The sequence below is a fragment of the Psammomys obesus genome, unplaced genomic scaffold (assembly GCF_907164565.1).
Source record: "Psammomys obesus unplaced genomic scaffold, mPsaObe1.curated_primary_1811, whole genome shotgun sequence".
In the NCBI taxonomy this organism is placed as follows: Eukaryota; Metazoa; Chordata; class Mammalia; order Rodentia; family Muridae; genus Psammomys; species Psammomys obesus.
Genome location: NW_026596131.1, coordinates 10,199,656 through 10,221,623, shown reverse-complemented (window position 1 = coordinate 10,221,623; position 21,968 = coordinate 10,199,656). Strand labels below are relative to the sequence as shown.

At 51.0% G+C, this 21,968-nt stretch overlaps 1 protein-coding gene across 1 annotated transcript in view; it reads right to left on the bottom strand.

The window, feature by feature from the left end:
- Positions 1-3,048: 3,048 nt before the first annotated feature.
- Positions 3,049-21,968, bottom strand: part of Ttyh2 (tweety family member 2) — a 41,822-nt gene continuing 22,902 nt past the window's right edge. The window contains exons 5-14 of the mRNA XM_055592115.1: positions 20,163-20,258; positions 19,695-19,767; positions 16,109-16,178; positions 15,806-15,861; positions 15,043-15,135; positions 14,585-14,677; positions 13,126-13,268; positions 12,305-12,490; positions 11,502-11,580; positions 3,049-4,845 (exon numbers count right to left, since the gene is read on the bottom strand). Of these exons, the coding sequence (XP_055448090.1) occupies positions 4,771-4,845; positions 11,502-11,580; positions 12,305-12,490; positions 13,126-13,268; positions 14,585-14,677; positions 15,043-15,135; positions 15,806-15,861; positions 16,109-16,178; positions 19,695-19,767; positions 20,163-20,258 (964 nt within the window). The 3' untranslated portion in view covers positions 3,049-4,770. The remainder of the gene's footprint in view (positions 4,846-11,501; positions 11,581-12,304; positions 12,491-13,125; positions 13,269-14,584; positions 14,678-15,042; positions 15,136-15,805; positions 15,862-16,108; positions 16,179-19,694; positions 19,768-20,162; positions 20,259-21,968) is intronic.

The window sequence follows — 21,968 nt, the reverse complement described above, 5'->3', positions numbered from 1 at the left end:
TGACTACTTGACAAAGCGAAACCGACAGCAACCAACCACCAACCCGCCACACCTATGGGGCTCTAGCATTTATATATCCTCTGAAAAGTCCCCAGAATTCCAAATGCCAGCTTGCAGAAACTCTCTGCAGCTGGCAAAACTCTGCCAGAGCATGAGGCAAATCATAGTCAACTGCTGCAAATTTCTGGGATTAAAATGAAAACATATTCCTGTAACATGTATCTGTTTGTTTAAAGAAAGCAAAATTACACATGATAATTTTGTAAACTCCTTCCCAGGACCATGACCACAATTGCCTACACAACTCAGCTACCTTAGAACTCAGAGAAAGTAAGAAGCCATCAAATATTTAGGCTTTGTGGATTTAGGAGGCACAAACCAAAGCTCTTACGGGGGCTGGTAAGGACAGCTCTTACCTGAGCGTATTGGTCAATGAACATGGCAGGCTTCTTGAGTCGCTGTATGGAGCTAAGAGGAAGTGCCGAGCTGGGTTCAGTACGAATCATTGGGGGCTGTAGGAGTGGCACAAGGGGAGCAAGTCAAAGGGACCCGGCTCTGTGGTATGTCCACTGACAGCATAGTTCATTACATCTGTTCCCAGGCTGTGCTCCCTGAAGGCCTCTATGGAGTCCTGCTTTTTCCCAGAGAGCAGGCTAGACAGCTGTCCTCTTCTTAGAGTTGGCTCTTTCTAGGTGTGCAGTTGCGTCCCTGCCAGATGACCCCAGTGGGGGACAGTGACGCCGTGACCTCTCAACACTACAGCACTTTCCCTTAGCTAGTGTATGGTTCTTCCCTGAGGAAAAGGGGTGACAGAGATACAGAAGTCATGAAGACAATGCTGACCTGCCACCTTCCTTTTTTTTTTTTTTTTTAATAAGAAAACTAGAGTTTTGAGTTTAATTTTATTTAATGTGTATGGGTGTACTGATTGCATTGTCTGTGCACCCTGGGCACGCAGTGTCCAGAGCCACCGGGAGAGAGCATCGGACCGACCTCTTGGAACTAGAGTTACAGAGCTTTGTGATCTACCGTGTGGAATCAAGCCTTGGGTCGTCTGGAGAGCAGCCTGTGCTCTTAACCACAGAGCTATACCTCCAGTCCTGACCTTCCTACATCTTGTAGACCTTTTGCAACTCAGGTTTTCATTTAGTTTGCAAAGCCTGTAAAAGCTCCCCCGCCCCCCCCCCCACCATACTGTCACCTAGGTGCTGAGTTGCAGTATTCTCCAAAAATCAAACTAATTATGGGAGTTCCCACACTGTTCTTACTCATCTCCCTGTGGCTGTGGGTTCCCTCAGGGCAGGCAGAGTCCAGGAAAAGCCACAAGAGCACGTGTCTTTCTGAGCCGGTGAGGTCATCTGCTGTGGGGCTCTCAGCTGCTCCCCTCAAACACTCCCAAAATGTACAGCAGCTAGCTGCATTTGGCACTGGTGCCGCTGAGCCAGCAGGGACTTGGGGTGGGGGTGGGGGTTGAGGGGCTGTGTTCAGGAAGCCCTGCCCCAAGCAGCAACCCGTGCGTCAGGTGTGGAGGAAGACAGCAGGAACCCATGAATTGCCAGTGTAGGGGTGTAGCCTGGGCAACTCCTGGCTGGCCACCTCCCCATCCCATGTCCACCCAGAGACACCCAGCACAGAGCCTGGGGCTCTGTGTGTGAAACGTCCTGGTTCTGTCCTCACACCAACCAGGCCCTGACCCTTGCTGCACCTGCTAATCTACAAAACAAATCGCATTACAGATTTATTCTGAGAGTTAATGAAAAATTAATATCAATAACCAGGGAGGATTGCTGGCTCCTGGTGAACACACTTAATAAAGGCCACTTATTATCAGCAGCCCAATGAGCAATGATGAGCAATGAATGACCTTCAGGGAGAACGCTGGGGAAGCCCAGAGTAGAAATGGAAACTAGCCCTGGCTCTGTAAGAGGAGCTACAGGTAGAGGTTAGGAAGATGGCTCCATGGATAGGAGCATTCGCTGTGCAAGCATGAGAACCTGAGTTCAACTCCTCAGCACTCATCTAAAAAGCTGTTTGTTGTGGGTACATGCCCTTAAATTCAGTTGATGGGGAGAACAGGAGTGGGGATGAGAGGGTTTCTGGGGCTTGCTAACCATCAGCCTAGCGAGACCCCATCTCAAGGGAATAGGGTAGAGGGTTGGCAGAGCAGAAGAGCCAAAGCCCTTTGTTTTCTGGCCTATGTGCATAACACACACAGACACAGACACACACACACACCATCACCACCGAAACAAACAAAAACAAAACAACAAAATAGGTAAAGGCCACAGTCACCTGTGACCTGAGACACTCACTCATAGCCCCTTTTAAAAAAGATGTTATAGCCAGGTTTGGTGATGATACACACCTTTAGTCCTAGCGTTAAGGAGGCAGAGGTCACTGAGGCTAGCCGGGTCTAGAGAGAGTTCTAATACAGCCAGAGCTGTCTGTCTCAAACCAACAAAAACAAACAAATAAATGCTAGGCATAATGGCTTTTAGTCCCAGCACTTGGAATGTAGAGGCAGGCAGATCTCAATGAGCCCTAGGTCAGCCTGGTCTACACACTCAGTTCCAGGTCAACCAAGGCTACATATGAGACCTGTGTGCGTGAGTGTTTTCCTTTGTGTATGTGTGTTGTATGTGGAGACATCAGATTCTGTGGAACTGGAGTGTCATATTACTGTGAGCCATCATGTGGGTGCTGGGAACTGAACCCAGGTTCTCAGCAAGAGCAGTAAGTACTCTTAATTACTGAGCCATCTCTACAGCCCCGACTTGCCTTCTAGTTTCTACATATGTCTCTCTGCGTACTTTTACATGAGTGCTCTATCTGCATGTACACAGATCCCCATATAGATGGTCGGAAGCCGCGTGGTTGTTGGGAATCGAACTCAGGACCTCTGGAAAAGCACAGTGCTCTCAACCACTGAGCCATCTCGCCAGCCAGAGGAGTCTCCTGTAGTCCCTCCCGCCAAGACCTCTGTGGAGGTGACATGCACCCTTGAGAGTCCCGAGAGCTTATCCAGTAAGTGACACTCAGTCAGTGAACTGCACATCTTGAGAAATGGTTTATTTCTTGGCTCAGGTGAGGGCGAGCGTGTGTCAAGCAGAAGCCCACTTGGCTCCTGCAGAACCTGGGGGGGGGGGTTTAGTTTAATGTACATGCATTAAAAAGTCCTTCGGTTGCTGCAGAGGAAACATTAGAAGCGATGTCTGAGGCCAAGGCCGCAGCTCCAAGTCTGCACAGGACACAGACATGTAAAGGTGGCTCACAGGATACACAGGTTAACATGAGACACAGTGACACCGCCACCCCGTGGCTCGGCTGGGAGCTGCCGGTGTGATGGCAGTGTGGCTCTTCTGAAATGGAAACAGCCCTGTCCCACACCATCACCCAGGCCCTGCTTAGCCGTACAAGGCCATGGGGCTTCAGGGTGTAGTGTACACAGGGTTGGCAGGAGGCTGGAAGCACCAAAGATCCTAAGCACCTGGTCCCTCAGCAGGCAGGACAGGGGTCGTTATTTTCTCCTGGCTACAAAATGGCTGCTCCTCAGAATCGAGAAAGGCCCTCAGAACTTCTTAGTTTTCATGTCTCTCCCTTTACAAGGCCCCAGATATCCTTCTCCAGCCATCTGGGACAGAATGTCTCACCAATCTTTTATTTTATATATATAAAAAAAATGGACAGGGTATCATGGTGTACGCCTTTGATCCAAAGCATTCTCAAGGTGGAGGCAGATGGATGTCTGAATTCAAGGTCAGTCTGATCTACAGAATGAATTCCAGGACAGCCAGGGCTACACAGAGAAACCCTGTCCCCAAGACTCTAAAAACAAAAACCAAAACAAATCCACTCCTGGCCTGGTGTGGCAGCACATGCCTTTAGACTCCGTACTCTGTGAGTTCTAGGTCAGTCATGGCTATATAATGAGACTGCAACAAAACCCCCAAACCCCACAACCTCTTCTCAGCCTCTCCTCCAGACTGCAGGATGGCTTGTGTGAGAGCCACAGTAGGATCAGGAGGAAGACCTGAGCCTGAATTTACCACAAAACCTGATGTGTCCTTGAGGGAGGTGTGAGTCTTTGGATCATCAGAATGTTTTCAGCCACTGGGGATGAGAGTTCAGTTGCTTTTGAAGTGTCTTTTCATACCTGAGACGGTCCCCACCAGCAGCTGAGACCTGGCTCCAGAATGTGGCAGGCTTTACCCTCATGCTTCTGCCCAAGGCTGCCAGGCTGAGTGCCCAGGCTGAAGCCACCAATCTCCTCTTGGGAGTTCTCTTGATGCTACCCTTCTGAGGTCTAGGCAGAGTCTGTGTGGTCCCAGAATGCGAATCCTGGACCAAGTGTTCTCCTAATATACCTCCAACTGTCACCTGCCTAGGAACCAAAGACAGAGTAACTGGAAGGTGTGGCCTGGGCATAGGGCCACTCCTCACAAGAGGCAGGGGTCCAGTGGCAAGACCTAGAGAGAACAGGGCTCTTAGGGTGTGGTCCCTTTCTCACCGCCACTTCTCATCTGCCCAGGGTGGGTGGGCTGAACCAGGCAGCCGGGTCGAGAAAAGCAGCTGAGTCCTAGGGAGTTAAGGCAGGAGAGGCTGGTCTAGTCACGGGCCTGGTATCCACCTGAGGACTTTGGTCAGGAGTCCCAGCTGTGTCTCTGCAGCCACGGGAGCCTGCTCGGGTCCAGGAACTTTCGGCTTCTATTGCAGAAACTCAGCTGGGTTCTGCATCTGCTGAAAACCAAGCTGGAAGGAGGAGGCAGGTACCTAGGATGGGAACTCGTAGTGTCTCAGGTGCTCATCTGCCACGGACATGTAGGTGGCCCTCATGCTGGGAGAATACTGTGGAGGAGAGAAGGGACAGTCAGAACAGGGCACAGTTGCTACTGGGTCAACGGACATTATACAGTCCGCCTTCCCTGCTGTTTATGCTGCTTCCACACCCATGGATTCAACTAAATTTGGATCAAAGCAAAAACAAAAAAAAACAAAAAAAACAAAACAAAACAAAAAAAAAGCCTGTATTGAGCATATCTGTACTTTTGAGCATGTATGTAAGTTTTGTTTCCTTCTTTTATTCCTGCTATTTATTTAGACTTTGTAGTTCAGGCTAGCCCAGGACTCCCTTTGTACCCAGACTGGACTCCAAGTCAAAAGAATCTTTTGGTCCCAGCCTCCAAAGGAGGGATTGTATGAGTGCGTCACCACACCCAGAAGCAATGAAGCAACTACCTGCACAAGCAACCCAACTGGGATCCTGCACCTACAGGAGGATGCGCGCAGGTTGCAGGAAAACCAGCACAAATCGTGTTACAAAACGGGCTGGAACTGCCCCAGAAGTTGGGCGGGTATTCTTGGAATTCCTGGGGCCAGGCCTCTGGGGACAAAGGTGCTGGGAACTTCTCAGATGACAACCTGAGGCAGGCACAGCAGCCAGACACAGTGTCTTTATCACAGGGTATCCTGTAGCTTGGATCCTCCCGGCAAGACCACTGATGCCTCCTGTCTCACGCCTGCTGGGACACCAGGCTTTAGCCTCTAGCATAACACGCACACACAGAGCAGGGACCCTCCTCCCCCCACACCTAGCAGCACCCATGCCGTGTTCTCATGAGGCACGGCACTGGGCTGTACCAGGCATGCCAGGGAATTTCAGTTACCTAGCGGCCAGCAGACTGAGGGGCACGGTCCACAGATCCTAGGAGCTGGGTTCGAATCCCACATGTGCAGCTGCCATCTACATTGGTTTTCTGAGACAAGGTCTTTTACTGACTGGTAGGTGAAATCTTGCCCAGTAGGTGAGCCTGGTTGGCCAGTGAGCCCCAGGGAGTCACCTGTCTCTACTCCTCCAGTGCTGAGATTACAGCATAGACCACCATACCTAGCTTTTTATGATGTAGGTTCTGGAGGCTCCAATTCAGGCTCTCACAAGGCACACACTTTACCGAGTGCACTTTCACCCAGTCCCTATACATTTTCCTTGCCTGTGACTTTGGCTGAGGTCTTTCTAACCTCTCCTGGCCTGTTTCCCCACTTGAAAAACGGACCTAAAAGAATTCAGCAAGACCCTTTCTATAAGGGTCTTTAAATATCCAGGGAGTTTAAAAATCCCATCAATCAAGTTTTTTGTTTTTTTTTTTTTTAGATAGGATATACAAAATAGGAAACAAAGCTTTTAAAAGTGTCACCAACAGTTTTAAAGCGCTGCTCTGGAAATCCCGGAACTGAAGAAGCTGTAACTCATGTGCAAGCCCAGCAGACCCAGGCACACTCCGAGGAGCAGAGAAGGCTTCTCCTTTCATTTCCTGTGCCCCAAACCCCAGGGACCTTTGACACAGGTCCCTAGAATCCTGTGTTAAAGCGTTTCCTTTTCTTCTAAGAAATGTTTAGATTTATTTTACGTGTAGGACTGATTTGCATGCAGGTATGTATTTGCTCCACATGTGTACTTGGCCTGCAAAGGTCAGAAGAGGGCATCAGATTGCCTGGAACTAGAGTGACAGACGTGTGAGCCACCATGTGGGTGTTGGGAATTGAACCTGAGTCCTCTGCAAGAACAGCCAGTGCTATTAGCCACTGATCGACCTCTCCAGCTCTGAGAGTCTACGTTTAACAAGCTTGTCACTGCTGCTGGTCTCCTGACACCAGGGTCATTTCCGAGGTCTAGGGCACACACAGCAGCAAGTGTAGCACTTGAAGGATGAGGAGAAAGGGGCATAACGTGCTTCAGGAAGCCCAGTGCATCTCCAGGAGAGGACCTCGCCTCTCAGATATCTATAATCTCTAATGGTGATGCAGTTGTCAAGGCTGGGGTAGGACTGGGGGATGGGCTGCTACTGACATCTAGCAAGCAGAAGCCAGGTAAACATCCCACAATGCCCGGGCTGGCTTCAACCCACAGGACCACCCTGTCCATCAAAGCACATGGCAGCTGAGAGCGGTGATTCTCCACTCTGGCTCCCAGGCCAGCAGCAGCAGCTTTGCCTGGGAATAGGCTAGACTCCCTGGGTCCCCACCCAGATTCCACAAGCCCTTTAAAAGACTCCAGTGTGCACACAAGCACGGCACCATCCCCATGAAGGCAGTGTTCCCCAAACCTTGCCATGCCAAGTTTGCTAGACCGCAAATCTCCCAGGCCACTTCCCTGGGAGAGTCAGCTCCTGTGGGTCTGTGAGTCTGTGAATGCTGCCCTTATTACAGGAAAACGACAAGGGGTCACTGCTTTGGACTGGAAATTGAAGCTGAGACCTGCCCTGAGCCAGACAGAAAATCAAAATGGAATCACTCATGCTAAAGCTCCACACAAGTGAGAATGGCCAGGTTTTCTCTGAAATGGGTCCATTTTAAGCAGGGAGATCATGAGGTTCCCTCTTCTTTAATCCTTACCCAAAATGATGAGATTAGAAGTGTCTCTTTTCAGCCAGGCATGGTGGCACACACCTGTAATCCCAGCACTCTGGGAGGCAGAGGCAGGAGGATGGCTGTAAGTTTGAGGCCAGCCTGGTCTACAAAGTGAATCCAGGACAGCCAAGGCTATGCAGAGAAACCCTGTATCGAAAAAACAAAACAAAACAAAACAAAACAACAGAAAATGTCTTTTCTTATACAAGAAAGAGAACTTTGAAAAGAGGAATCCACATCTTGTTCCTTGTTTCTGCTTTCCTTAGTCCTTTGCTGTCTTTGGGGTTGGGAGATAGCTTGTGGTAGACAGAGCATGTGTGAGGTCTCTGGTTCTAGTCCTTAGCACCAAGACAAACAAACCTCAAATAAAACTTTACTATCCCTTTCAGGGCTTACAGCAAAACTGCTGTTTTATGGAATGGAAGAGTTTAGAATTGAAAATAAAGCTAGTGACGGTCCTGAACTGAGGAGTCTTCACCATGGCCCTGGTCACTTTTTGCTGGGGGTCTAGGAAAGGGTCTGGAAACAGAAGAGAGATTTCCTAGAGGCAGAGATAGGGAAGACACTTTCCGGCCAAGGAGCAGGCTAAACCTTTGATGGCCTTGTTTCCACTCTCACCCACTAACTAGGATGACTCTTTTGGAGGGAGATGGAGGCAGAGGGAAGTGGGGCAGAGGCACAGATGAAGTATATCCACCTCACAGACCTGAACTCTGAGAGTTCAGAGACGGGCACATGGGGTAGAGGGCACCCAGCTGTGCTGTCTTCCCTGAGGTAGATGCCCACACCCTCATCCTGTTTGTTTCCATGGACAACATCATCAGTACCTATCTTTCCAGATGTCCCTAGCAGGGGCAGAGGATGGGAATCTTTCCCCAGAGCTGCCTGAGATGGAAGCAGCTGGTACTCACCTTTTGCCAAAGCAACCAGGGCTTTTCCGCCCTCCAGCCTTACAAATAAGGTCAGCTACTGTTTACCTCATCCCAGGACACAGAGAGTGGCCTGGCTGTCTCAAACAGAAGGCAATCTAAAAACCACTTTTATTTACAATCACAGCATAGTGATTAATTCCTTTTTCACGGGAGCAGATTTTCCCGAATCATGTTTGGCTTAGATTAATAATAAAGTCAGTCTGTGTCCCTGGGGCTGGGCAGCTGGAGTCAGACAGAAGGATCTAGAAGGCTTTGATTAGCAGGGAAAGCAGGGTGGATTTTGAAGGTGCAACCTCCAAATCACCACTACATAAGTCACGCATGACCGAGAACCCAGCACCTGGGAAACAGAGGCAGCCATCGGTTTATAGTGAGTTATGAGTTAGAGCTCAGCTCAGGCTACATGAGACCCTGTTTTAAAAAGTAATGGGGGTGGGGCTGGAGAGATAGGTAAGCAATGAAGAGCACCTGCTTTTCTTCTCCCAGAACACCTGACTTCAGCTCCCAGCATCCACCTCGGGAAGCTCGTAACCCCAGTTCCAAGGGATACGACTCCCTCTTCTGTCCTCTGTGTGCACTGACACATGTGGTGAACACACACATGTGTACACACACACACACACACACAAATAAATAAAGATAGATCTTTAAGAGTTGTGGAAGGGAAAAGCGGGATTTGTCGCGGCAGGCTTTGCAGCGGGCAGGCCAGGTTGCTGCTAACTGTCCATCGGTGTCCATCGGTGTGCTTCCTGGGTTCCCAGGGCCCTGGGCCACCTCACTGTTGCGTGGTATCTAGTACTTCTTCCTTATCAGCCAGTGGTCGCCTCGGAACTACATGGATGGGCAGGTGGAACGCCTCTCTCTCTAGCCACACCATTGTGAAGAAGTGTTTTTTGTTTTGTTTTGTTTTGTTTTAAAGAGAGAACCAGCCTGCTGTCTTATGGCACTTGCCGCATACTGTACACAATCATACTGTGCATGCTCCACCCCTTCAGTGCTCAGGCCTGTCATCACCATCCCCATTCTACACACAGGAGAACTGAGGCCAGAGAGGAAGAGGCCATGTCCCAGGTCATAGAGGCCACACGATATAAGCTGGGATTTGAACCCAGGCACCTGGACACCGGCGTCCAGGCTGTTCTCCTACCTGCAGCTCTCTGCATTAGCAACAACTCTGGACTGTGTGGATGCTACTCTGGGAACAGACAGCATGATGTTTTCTCATTGTCCACCTACCCGGCACATCCTAGGCTCCTATCCTGGTCCTGCTTCTTGGTTGGAAGGGGCAGCGAGGGCAAGAGGCACAGACCTCACGTGGGCATGGCCCTGGGGGCTTTGAGTTTTGCTGGGGTGGAGGAAGGCTGGGACTGGTAGCAGTGGTCTTGGATAGGCCACCACAGCACTAAGCCAGCCTACTGCACCCAGGCCCCAGTTAAGGGGAAACACAAATTATAAAAAAAAAGGCTGGGGCTACAGCTCAATGGCTTAGCAATAACTGACTGCTCATGAGGTCCTGGCTCATCCCCTAGCATCAGAGCCCAAAGAAATCTCTTAAAGGAAACAATCTCTTAAAAAGGAAACAAGAAGCCCATAGCACAGGACAATAGTCTCAGCACCTTGGGAGGTGGAGGCAGGGGGATCAAGAGTACAAAGTCATAAGCACAGAAAAGGGAAGTGTGCTGTTAGTTTTCTGTCAACTTGACTCATGTGAGAAGAGGGAACCTCAGTTGAGAAAATGCCTCCATCAGATTGGCCCATCGGCATGTTTGTGGGGCATATTCTTGACTGATGATTGCCACATGAGGGCTTAGCCCGCTGTGTGTGGTGCCATTCCTGGGCAGGTGGTCCTGGGCAATGTAAGAAAGGCTGCTGAGCAAGCCAGTGAGCAGTGGCCCTCCATGACCTCTGCTTTAGTTCCTGACTTGAGTTTCCCTCAGTAATGAACAAGGATGAGGACTAATAAACCTCTCCTTCCAAGTAGCCTATCACAGCAGTGAAAAGCCAACTAAGACAGACAGGAAGAAAGAAAGACCTTCATTTATCATCTGTAGGAAACTTGCTGTGAGTGACTTCTGGGGAGCAAACCAGGGCCTCTGACATGCTAAATGAGTGACCTACCACTGAGCTAACTCAGCCCTAACCTCTTTAGAAGGTGGAAGAGGGTCTGGAGAGACGGCTCAGTGATTAAGAGCACTGGCTGCTCTTTCAGAGGACCTGGGTTCAATTCCCAGCACCCACATGGTGATTTACATAACAGTTTACATTCATCTGTAACACCAGTTCCACAGGGATCTGATGCCCTCTTCTGACCTCCACAGGCCCAGGTATGCACATGGTATATAGGCATACATGCAAACAACAACAGACAGACAAACAAAAGAAACAAAACCCACACACATTAAATAAATGCCAAAACGATTTCGATCTGGTCTTACAATGCAGGAATAGAATAGTTTCTTTTTTGTTGTTTCATTTTCTTTTTTTGAAGTAGGATCTCATATGTCTCAGGCTGGCCTTGAAATTATTCTGTGTAACTTGTAACTTCTCAAACCACCACAGCTAGTTTTACGTGGTGCTGGGGTTTGAACCCAAGGCTTCATGCATGCTAGGCAGAAAGTCTACCAACTGACCCACATCCCTAGCCTTAGGAGGAGTTTCCTGAGGGCTATGTAAAGGTCATTATCAAAGAAGACAGTCCTGTGTTGTTCCCCCAAACCCCACCCCCATTGACAGCTTTTGTGCCTGGCTCCAAGCTGGAGCACCCTGATTGTCATGTGATGTGAGAAATTCATTTTTCCTTCTGAGTAAAAACAATAACCATAAGCATGGCTAACCTAACTACCCAGAGGATTTATGATGGGCCAGTGTGGCAAATGCTGTCACTGGTCCTCTTGCTGGAAGACAGAGACTATTTATCTTGGAGATGGTTGTGTAATGGGCCACGTCCGCGAGGCCATCTAACAGGGCTGAGACTGCTTCGTCTTTACAGTCTGGGTAGCTGACGGCCCAGGACACGCATGGCAGTCTGCTTCAATACTCACTTGATGACAAAGCTGTCCTCTTCTTTGCGCTCTCTGTGGAGAGTGCACACTGCACTGACAGGCTTTATCTTTTATTATGTCTCTGACACAAAGGGCAGTGCCTTTGCCACAGAAGGGTACTCACTGTGGGTGGAGGGGAACCTCTCCCGATGAGTGGCACGTTTTCGTATCGTGGGTTCCCACCAAAGAGGATGGCCTGATTCCTGCGGGGCGAGAGGAGATCAGGTGTGAGTGCACGAACTCGTGCTCACGGGAGTTGAGGGTGGTGGTGATGGTAGCAGGTGGAGGTGGGTATGATGGAGGGGTTATGGGTAGGACAATAAGGGCAAAAGACCTGGGCATGGTGGCTCCCACCTGTAATCCCAGCACTTGGGAGGTGGAGGACAGCTTGGGTTACAGGGTGAGGCTGCTTTAAGGCAGCGGTTCTCAACCTTCCTAACGCTGTGACCCTTTACAGTTCCTCGCGTCATGGTGTTCCTCAGCCATGAAATCACCTTGTTGCTACTTCATAACTGTGATTTTGCTACTGTTGTGAATCACGATGTAAATAGCTGGTGTGTAGGCTATCTGATATGCAACCCCTGTGGGGTGAAGACCCGCAGGGTGAGAACCACTGCTCTAGGGGACCAGGGAAGGGACTGCATGGCTTGGAGAAGTGCAGCCTCTCAGGCCTAGGACTGACCTGGGGGCTTGTGGCAAAAGTCCATGGCTTGACCCCTATGGTATGCTTTTGCAGAACATACATGGCTGTGGAAGGGCTGGGCTACTAGTCAGGGGACCAGGGTTTGCCTCTGATGCCTTCCTTCGCTCCCTGTCTGTAAATCCAGACTCATTGCAGGTTTGGAAAGGCCATGCGGCTCAGCCTGGGTGTGGGTGACTCAGGAGGCCTACTGGGTGTGGGCAGCTCCGGAACCCTACTGTGCGTACATGTACTCGGAGACAGGGGCATTGGAGATGGTCTGGGCAGGAGGCTGAAGGCTGCACTGGCTGCCGAGGCCGCTGCTGTAGCTGCAGAAACTGTGCAGTTGCCCCCTCGTCGGGTTGTGGGCTGCGATGCGCCGAGCTTGGGGGTTGAAAGGGTCATCCTCATCAATGTCATCATAGTCTCTGTCCCTAGAATAAGATGTAGAAGTTGGCCAGCCATGAGGGCTGAGGCTCAAGGCTGTGGGGTCCTATTATGTTCCCAAATCTCTCCTTCTAGGATACTCTCAGGCCATATGTATCTTCTTCAAAATCCACAAAAGCATGGTTCTCAGAGGGACAACTTATTCCACCTGATTCCATGTCCACCTCTTCCAGGCAGCACACCGTACTGGCTGCATTCACAGGGGCGAGAGTGTGGCCCATTTGCTCTGTCCTGTACATCCACGAGGTCCTGAAATCCCACCTTATCTTTGTCTCTCTCCCCAAGGAGCCAGTAAGCTCCATCTTAACAGTAATATCTTTGACCTTCCTTGCTGTTTCCTGGGGCCTCTCTCTCTCATCATGTCACCTTGCAACGTCTTGCCAAGGAAGAAAAGCAAGGTCTTCCGGGCACTGTCAGGGAGGGGCGTCACCATCTTTGGTCCTGTTACTTTTACAGGGATCTCTTTTAACTCTCAGGGAAATCCAGCCAGCCTTCTGGGGCTGAGTGTCAGACCCTCTGCCACCCTCCTTTGCCTCAGGTGACGAGCAAATCGGTTCCCCCTGCATAAAACCTCCACACTGTGTGTGGGGAGGGTCGGGGCTCTGCCTTTCTGGTACCCTACCTGTTGATGAAGTGTTTCCAGGCCCGAGGCCCTGCACAGGTCAGGATGGAGAAAGCCAGGGCAGCCAGGAGAGAGAAGAGACCGAGGAAGAGCAGGCCCTCAATGCCGTCATAGCAGATGCCAGTGAGGGCGTCCAGGTAGTCCTGGGGAAACAGGGATGTGTCATTGTAGATGGGAGGTGGCAAAGCCTGGGACCTGAGCTCTTCTATGAAGTCCCTCTCTTCCCTGCCTACGCCTCCAGTGTTCTGGCTGCTCCCTACCCAAAGCACACCCCACTTCCTTTTAGGGTCCCCACTCTGGAGCTACCTGACAGGCCCCTTGGGATAAGGATTTGCTGACCTCCTACTGTGTGCCAGACCCTGGAGGCTGACCTCAAGATAGACAGATGAGGTGGTGGCTGTTGTAGGACTGGAAACACGTTATATCCATAAATCTTTCATTTTATGTGACAGTGTGTATAAGTGTAGATGATGTATGTTTGGGTGTGAGTATACCCATGTGTTTACTCTAAATCTATATGGGTTGTGGAAGATGTTGACATACATTGAATTACTGCTTTGGGAGTGAGGTGCTCACGTACCCCAAGTGTCCTCTGAATTATTGTATATATATGAGGCTGGTTTTTGTTTTTTGTTTTTTGGAGACAGGTTTTCTCTGTGTAGCCCTGGCTGTCCTGGAACTCACTCTGTAGACCAGGCTAGACTCGGACTCGAACTCACAGAGACCCACCTGCCTCTGCCTCCCAAGGGCTGGGATTAAAGACCATCACCACCCTTCTGTTATTTTGGTTTGCTTTTTTGTTTTTGTTTATTTAGACAGGATTTTACTACGCAGCCCTAGTTGGCTTGGAACTCACAGAGATCCACCTGCCTTTGCCTCCCAATTGCTGAGTATTAAAACCATGTGCCAATATAGCTTTTCCTCTTTCTCTCCTTCCCTATCCCTCTCTCCCTCCCCCTCCTCCATCTTTCTCCCCCTCCACCTGTCTCTGAGACACGACTTCAGTAAATAGCCCAGGTGGTCTAAAATCCATGCTCTTCCTGCTTCTGCCTCTAAGTATTGGGAGTACAAGCATGTATCAACATGTCTGGTACACACTATCCTGGCAATGAGATTGAAACACTGATTTGCAAGATGGGGAGATGGATGGGTTGACCAGAGGGCCAGAAATCTAGACAGTGGCCAATTATATAGTTATCATTTAAGTCAGGGTCTTCCAATGTTCTAAAACTAACCTGCCTAGCCCTCCTAGGTCCCAATCTTAAGTTCCTTTCATGGGTGCCCCTCATCAGCCATGGGAGAAATCAAGAAGCCAGGCACCTCCTTCCACTTCCCACTATTTGGCTTCAGCCTTATTTCTGGGCCTGAAGGGAACCCAGGTAGTCCTTTCCCTAGATCCCTGCTGGCAAAATATACCTGCTGGTGCACCCCACATCCTCCACAGCTGGTCACCTAGTACCTTGTGCAGCCCTCGGCAATCCAACATGGCAGTCAGGTGGTGCAGGCTGGTCTCAGAGGAGTTTAGCAGAAGCTGGATGCCAAGGAGGTCTTTCTGAATTAAGAGGAAAAGAGAAGTCAGAGTGAGAAGCTGAGGAGGGTGTGAACAAAGGATTACAAAGAGCCAGCTGGGCATGGTGGCACATGCCTAATCCCAGCACTCAGGGAGGCAGAGGCAGGCAGATCTCTGAGTTCAAAGTGAGTCCAGGACAGCCAAGGCTACACAGGAAAACCACGACAAAACAAAAAAGGTTACAAAGAGCTATGTGCAAAGAGGCCTTTTGATAGAAGGAAAGAGCTGAGCCACAGGGGAGTGAGGGTGTACAGCTGGCAGAATGCTCACCCAAACCTGCGGTACAGCTAGGAGAGTGGCAGAGGAAAGGGTGACTAGGGGGTGGGGTTCAACCAGGGCTCCCTTACCTCTGCTGTAGGGAAGAGGGGCACAGCAAACTGCAGCAGACCTACCACCTGGATCTGCATGGTGGTCAGTGAGCGCTGGAAGACGGTCAGTGACTGCATGGAGAGACCAAAGGCTCCCATGAGAATCCATTTCCCAGAAGTCCCACAGCTACCAGGAGGCCTGACCTCCTGTACCTACACCACCATCAGGCAAATATGCAGGGGTTGTCTGGGCAGGCTGTAACCATTGGAAAGGGCTTCTTGAACTCCGAATTCAGGGGACAGGCATACTAAATTGGATCCCATTGATTTTGGAACACTGGAAGACCTTGACTCATAGAGGGAAGCTATTCCCCAGCATTCAGACCTCTAGCCATCTGGTTAACCCAACCACTGTGGCACGATTACACTCTTCTCACACCTCTCTAGCTCTTTAACAGCTCTACAGTTCTCTTGCTTTTGGCTACTCAGATGAGCTCCTCAGACTAACAGCATGAACCTTGCCAGGGAGATGGTGAGAAATGAAGAACCTGGGGCCTGCATCTACCTCCCGCATAGCATCAGCAGAGTAACCAGCTCTATAGGGAGGTGAACACTCGTGAGCATAGGAGAAAAAGATAGAACTCGGTAACCAAGAGCAAAGCTTCCTTCAAGAGAGTGGCTAAAAGAGGAACCACAATGAAGCGATGCCCAGCTGTCCACCATCCTGTACATGGTGGGGCTCAGGGTCCAGACAGAGGGAGGTCCAGAGATGAGGGGCTGTGGGGATGTTGGGTGGCTGTACCTGCTGGAAGGGGCTGCTTAGGCTCTGACTGCAATACAGGTAGTAGCGGGTCACCTCTGCAAGGAAATAGCATCAACGTCAGAAAGCTCACAGGAAACCCTCTGTGGTTGCCTGCTCAGTGGTCCATCCTGCACCCTTCTTTCCTCAAGCTCACAAAGGAGGCAGTTTTCCAGGAAAGGGTCCATGGTCTGGGGTAGGGAGAGGCTAGGTGACTGCAAGTAAAGTGTAGGTAGCGGATCCTGTGGGCTTACCCCATTCCTGTGGGGAATGGCCCTAAGGACAGAAGGTCCCAGAGGACATTACCTGAGCTGACCTGGTTCTGTGTGTTGTTCAGAATGTAGATGTCAGGAGCCATACAGAAGTCACTGGTGCCCTGAGTCATGGAGACAGAAGTGGGTAGCGAAAGGTCAGACCCTCAGGCGCTGGGAGGAGTGAGTCTGGCCCCTGCTGCCCTGGGGAGGCTCCTTTGGATTCAAAGCTTCTTCAGAGTACCCTGACATTCATCTCCTCCTCCATACAAACACGATCACCCTTCCCCCCGACATATGCAATCACCCACATGCACTCAGGACCATGGAGCGTGGTTTTATAGACGAACCACCAGCATACATAATGAATTAGCCAGCCTATTATTATGAGTCAGAGGTGCAGCGCCAGCAGGCCTGGTGGCGTACTCTCACCTCTTGGCTGGAGCAGCAGAGGTGAGAAGCTGGGCTAGGGTTGCTGCAGAGAAGTGTTGGCAAGCAGAGAAAGGCCATTGTCTTTGAGTCACCCCTCCAGAAAGGGAACTAGCAACCGCCTGCCTTTATGAGGCCTTACTAAGGCTGAGGCTTCTCTTCTTTCTCTGCTTAGGCCAGGCCTGAGCTTTAACCCACATCTCCTGGGAGAGTGGGTTAAGATATTGTGAGGGTACATAGCTTACTGTGAGAAGGCAAATTTATCAGTGAAGGTGATGTATGCATGTGTATATATGCAGCATGTGTTCATGTATGCATGCATGTGTGTGCATGTTTGTGTCCATGCATCATTCATTCAATGGTGAATAGGATGGAGGAGGGGCGGAGGTGAGGAAGAGAGTACCTAGTGCAAGTAAGGTGGACGGGGTGAGGGTGGAGAGCCACCAAAGCAGGAAGTTCTTGATTATCTGAAGGGGTCATCCCTGTGACTCTTGTGGTGAGAGCTGTGTCAACAGCCAAGATGGCTACTACATATTAAACAGTCACTGTGTGCCATTTGAGGCGCCGAATACTATTATTCTCCCCATTATACATAGGAGAAAACTGAGGCACGGAGAACTTCAGTAGCTTTCCAGAGGTTCTGCTGCTGGGCAGGGATGAAGGGATGCCATGGCTAAGGCTAAGGGTTCAAGCAGCTATGCTCCTGCCTCTTGCCCAAGAGGTGGGCCTGTATGTTCTGGGCGTGTCCTGTCCCATTCGAGATACCTCACCAACTCCTCCTGCTCTCTTCCTTCTTTGCATTGCCTCTCCTCTGTACAAAGGGCCCTCATCTCCTAAAGTCTGTCTGTGGCTCACTACTGACTACATAGGACTGGCCAGGAGGGCCAGCAGTGAGGGCCTACACCAAAGGTCAGGAGGCTCTGAGCTTGGTTCCCCAATCCCCACCTTCCCTCCACTCGGCACACCCTGGGTCAGTCTCTGTCCTATGGATGCCCTGCCTAGTGAGCAGGCTGGGGGAAGGGTGATGGTGTGAATCTGGCCCCACTGCCCTCAAAATAGGCTTCAGAGGGCAGGGTGGCAGGGAAGGAACACAAAAGCTCTGCACAATGACCCCTTGACAGCTGGTGCTCTCCTCCCCGCCCCCTGCAGCTCCTCTTCACCCCTCTTCCTATTAAAATGCTACAGCAGCCCCAGCTCTGTCAAAGGCCCATTCAGCGCCCTCACACCCGCCTCTCCCCGCACAAGGGCCTGACTAAAGGAATTAGGGAAATGGCATGGCTCCCAGCTCCCTGACATTCCATAGCACCCGGCTGCAGATAAAACAGCCTATGGGCTCCTTGAACAGCAAGATGCTTGGTGGGAGAAGGCACTGCTGGGAGGGAGCCAGCTCCCAAGGGGCACCTCACCCGTGACAAGCTGGATGCCATTGCTTCTTCAAAAGGCAGAGGCTGCCAGAAGCGGGACCGGCTCCACAGGCTCAGCATGGAGAGCTTCCCCGTGCTTGTCTCTGGAGAAGAGGCTGCCAGCCAGGCAGCTGTGCCCATCACTCTGGGCAGCGGAGCCCCTCCCCACACTGTTTACAACCTCCAAAGGCCACCACGATGCATTGAGCACAGCTCTAGCACCATCTTTTCGGGACCAGTCCTTGGTATGTGGTCACGGCACAGAGAGGGGAGATGAGAAGCACCCATTTCCGATCCTCTTAGTTAGCTTTGAGACAGGATCTCAAGTAACCCAAACTGGCCTTCAACTTACAGCCTCTCTGCCTCTAAGGCTCTTAAGTGCTGGGATACCAAATGTGCGCTAGCAAGGCCACTTGATGCAGCGCTGAGGGCTAAACTCAAGGCTGTGTCAGCAAGTTACTGACCAAATGAGCATCCCCAGCCCCCGACCCCCTTCGAGCTTAGACCTACAGCTTCTTACACACGAGGCAAGTGCTCTGCCGTGGAGCTGTTTCCAGCCCCACTCCCTTCAGAGTTATCTTATTTTATGGGCATGAGTAGTGTGTACATGTATGCACGCGGGTACCACATGTGTACCTGGTACCCTCAGCAGTCAGAAGAGGACATCAGATCCCCTGGAATTGAAGTTATGGGTGGCTGCAAGCCACCACGTGGGTAATAGGAATGGAACCTGGATCCTCTGCAATAGCAACAGGGTGCCCTCCTGCCTCAGTTTCCAGAGTAACTGGGGCCATAGGCTTATGTCACCAGAACTGGCTCCTTAGCACTTCTGAATGAGCCTCTAACAAGAGTGGCCTTGTTAGTGGCCTGGGTGGCACCAGGTCCCATTTATTCTGTGGGTATGACAGACAAAATGCCCAAGACCAGAGCTCCTAGCCATCCCCGGGGACACCAGGCAAGGTGTGATGTGGGTAGGGAAGAGCAGGTGCAGTCCAGAGGGTTGGCTTACAAGCCCTCAAATCAGAGCGGTTGCTCGAAATCTCCTAGTAAAACGTGTCTTCCCCAGCACACACGCACAGTTGTATGTGAGTGCATGTCCACACAGGCACACAGCGACACGCACTCATAGAGCAAGCACCTGTAACTAGTGATTCACACCATGTCTCGATAACCTCGCCTACAAGACTTCCACTGAGTGACCGGCGGGGAACATCGTGTTCTCCTGAGTTCTGCAGCCCAAGGCTCACAGCAACACGCACCTGCGGAGTGAGTGAGCCCTCAGCCAGCTCAGCTCCAAAATCAGAGGTTTCTGTTGTTGCTGTTTTAACATTCTCATATAGAATGTCCCTCGCTTTTCCATGACTCGAGGCACCACATTCAGAAGCATATGTATGCACAGATGTGAACATGAGGGCAACAGGGCCGCAGGGACAGAAGGTACGGGATGCTGCCTTCTACATACGTGTGCCAGGAGGCAGGTAAAGGGACGGGCTTCCGAACCCACCCAGCTTCCACCGGGTTCACTCTTCACACCCACATGGAAGCTAACCCGGCCACCCATGAGTTCTCTGCATGCCCAGACAAGCAGCGTGTCTTGTCTTGGCTCTGTCCCCGAAGCCCTGTTAACTTTGGACAAGCCTCTTCCTGTTCTCTGAGCCAGGCCAAAGTGATCCAAGCCTCTTTAGTTCTGAGATTCCGAGATGGTGGGTAAGGGACTGAGCCAGAGCTAGCCTGTCTGGGGTCTTTGGACAGGATAGGACAGACAGAACGTCCTGCTCAGACCAGCCACCCGCAATCCCTCCCACTTACCACCGCTGCGGCGGTATCAGCAGCCAGGGAAGCCCAGCTGAGGATCAGGGTCAGCACTCCACAGAACAGCATGCTAGGAGAGAAGCAGACACTCTGGGGTCTTGTGAGGGGGGTCTTTCGGACAGCAGTCATCCTACCTAAAATTCAGCACCCTTCCTGACGGGCAGAACACTAACACCCCCCCCCCCCCCCACACACACACACAAACTCCCTCCACTCCCGCTAACTGCTAGGGGAGGGCTGTGGATCCCAGGGCTTTGGTCGATGAGACCCAGCTGTAACAGGTACAGAGATAGCTGGGGCGTGGGGCATGTGACACACAAGGAGCTCCTGCCTACAAGCAAGTTGGGTATTGAAGAGGGGATCCTGGCTACTACCGCCCTCACAGCCTGGCTATGCCCTCTTCTCCCTCCATAGGTGGTTCCAAGCCCGACTCTTCACTCCAGCACCATATACAGGGCTACTCACGAGGCTAGGAGACACCTGGAGCGCCTGGCCAGTCCCAGGCAGGTGACAAGGCAGATGACCAGGTCCAGGATGAAAAGCAGGAGGTAGGAAAGCCACCTGGGCAGAGGCAAAGACAAGGTGAGGACCGGCAGACTAGAACTCCCCACCTACTGCCCATGGGAGGTCAGAACAGCAGCCCAGGCCAGGGGGAACACAGACCTGAGGCTGAGGGTCAGCAGGGGCTCAAGCAGCTGCAGCCTCACTTTTACCCAGACAAAGCTGAACTCTCCTGCCCCTTGCCTTAACTGCCTAGTGGAATACCTAGACTAGTACTGGGCACTGGAACTTTCCATCATGGCAGAAACAATCTACATCTGTTTTGTCCATTCTGCCTGCTACTATTCACAGCTGCCTACTGAGAACCCAAGATGTGAGTTACACAAGAGAGAAAATGAAGCCAACTGTGGTGGCAGACACCTGGAATCCAAGCTCTTGGGAGTTCTAGGCCTAACTGGACTATGGGAAACTCAGCCCATTCCCTCAAAGGATATGAATGTCTCAGTTTAATTAATATTACTATTTTTTTTATAACACTAGGGAACAAGCCCAGGGTCCCACACATGCTAACAAGAATTCTGCCATTGAGCTACATCCTGGCGCCCCTGCCCAAATTTTAATACACTTTGACATTCGTGGTTGAAGGCATCCACAGTGGACCACGTAGCTGTTTCTGTGGCTCCCGCCCCACAATCAGGTGGTTCCCATATGCCTAGCTTTGTCTCTAGAACCCTCAGAGAGCAAATCTAGTAGGGCCTGACACGACAGTCTCAGACCCGAGAGGCCTCCTGCTTTGATGGACGTGCACCTGTCTTTCCCAAGGCCTCTCATCTTGAACATCTAGCCTTTGTGCAACATACAGTGTAGTATCAGATGTTTCTTCAACCAACATTTGTGCCAGGTGCTGAGCCTGGTGTCGGGATGCCAGTGTGAGAAGGCTTTGCTCTTGATTATCAGGAAGTTTAGGTGGGGCCAGGGTCAGGATGCCCCAGGGGTCTCATCTAACCTCTGAACTCACTCCTGCGTTCTAGAAAAAGGTTGTCCTATACCAGCTGGAGACTATGGTATGCCATTTCCTTCACTTTTTTTTTTTTTTTAATTTAAAGGCAAGGTCTCTTAATCTTTTAACTTAAAGGCAAGGTGTTCCACGGTGGCTTCAAAACTTGATATGTAGCTAAGGAGGACCTTTAACTCCTGATTCTTCTGCCTTCCCCTTCCAAGTGCTGGGATTACAGGCGTGTACCACCACATATGTTATATGGTGCTTCAGACTGGACCTGGGGTGTAAGTAGGACACTATGGAGGTGGCAGGAAGTGACAAGGGGCTCTGAGGAAGATGGAGCAAGCTGGAGGTCCTCAGAAGCCGGATAGGATTCTGTCTTTGTGAATGGAGGTTTGATGCTTGAAAGCAGGGGCTTAACAGAAACCTTCAGTCCCCAAACAGAGCAGCAGGTACCCATGGCAGGCCTCTGTGGTCCCAGAGATGGGATGCATCTCTGAGACATGGATAGAGCTGGCCTGCCACTTGCTGGAGGCCACCAAGGAGCCAGTTCTCTTTGAGAGAGAGTTGGAATCCATCTAGTGTCATGTCCCACTCTACAGATTAGAAGGTGGAGACTCATAGCAGTTGACATTTCTACTAGCTGCATGGGAATTCCACACTCTCCTTCCTTGAAGGGCCATAGGTCCCCTCCCCCACTCCTGGCACCGTCCAAAACGTGGGTTCCATGCTCCCAACCTAAAGGTGCCTTGCTCCTTCTGTCCCCTCTC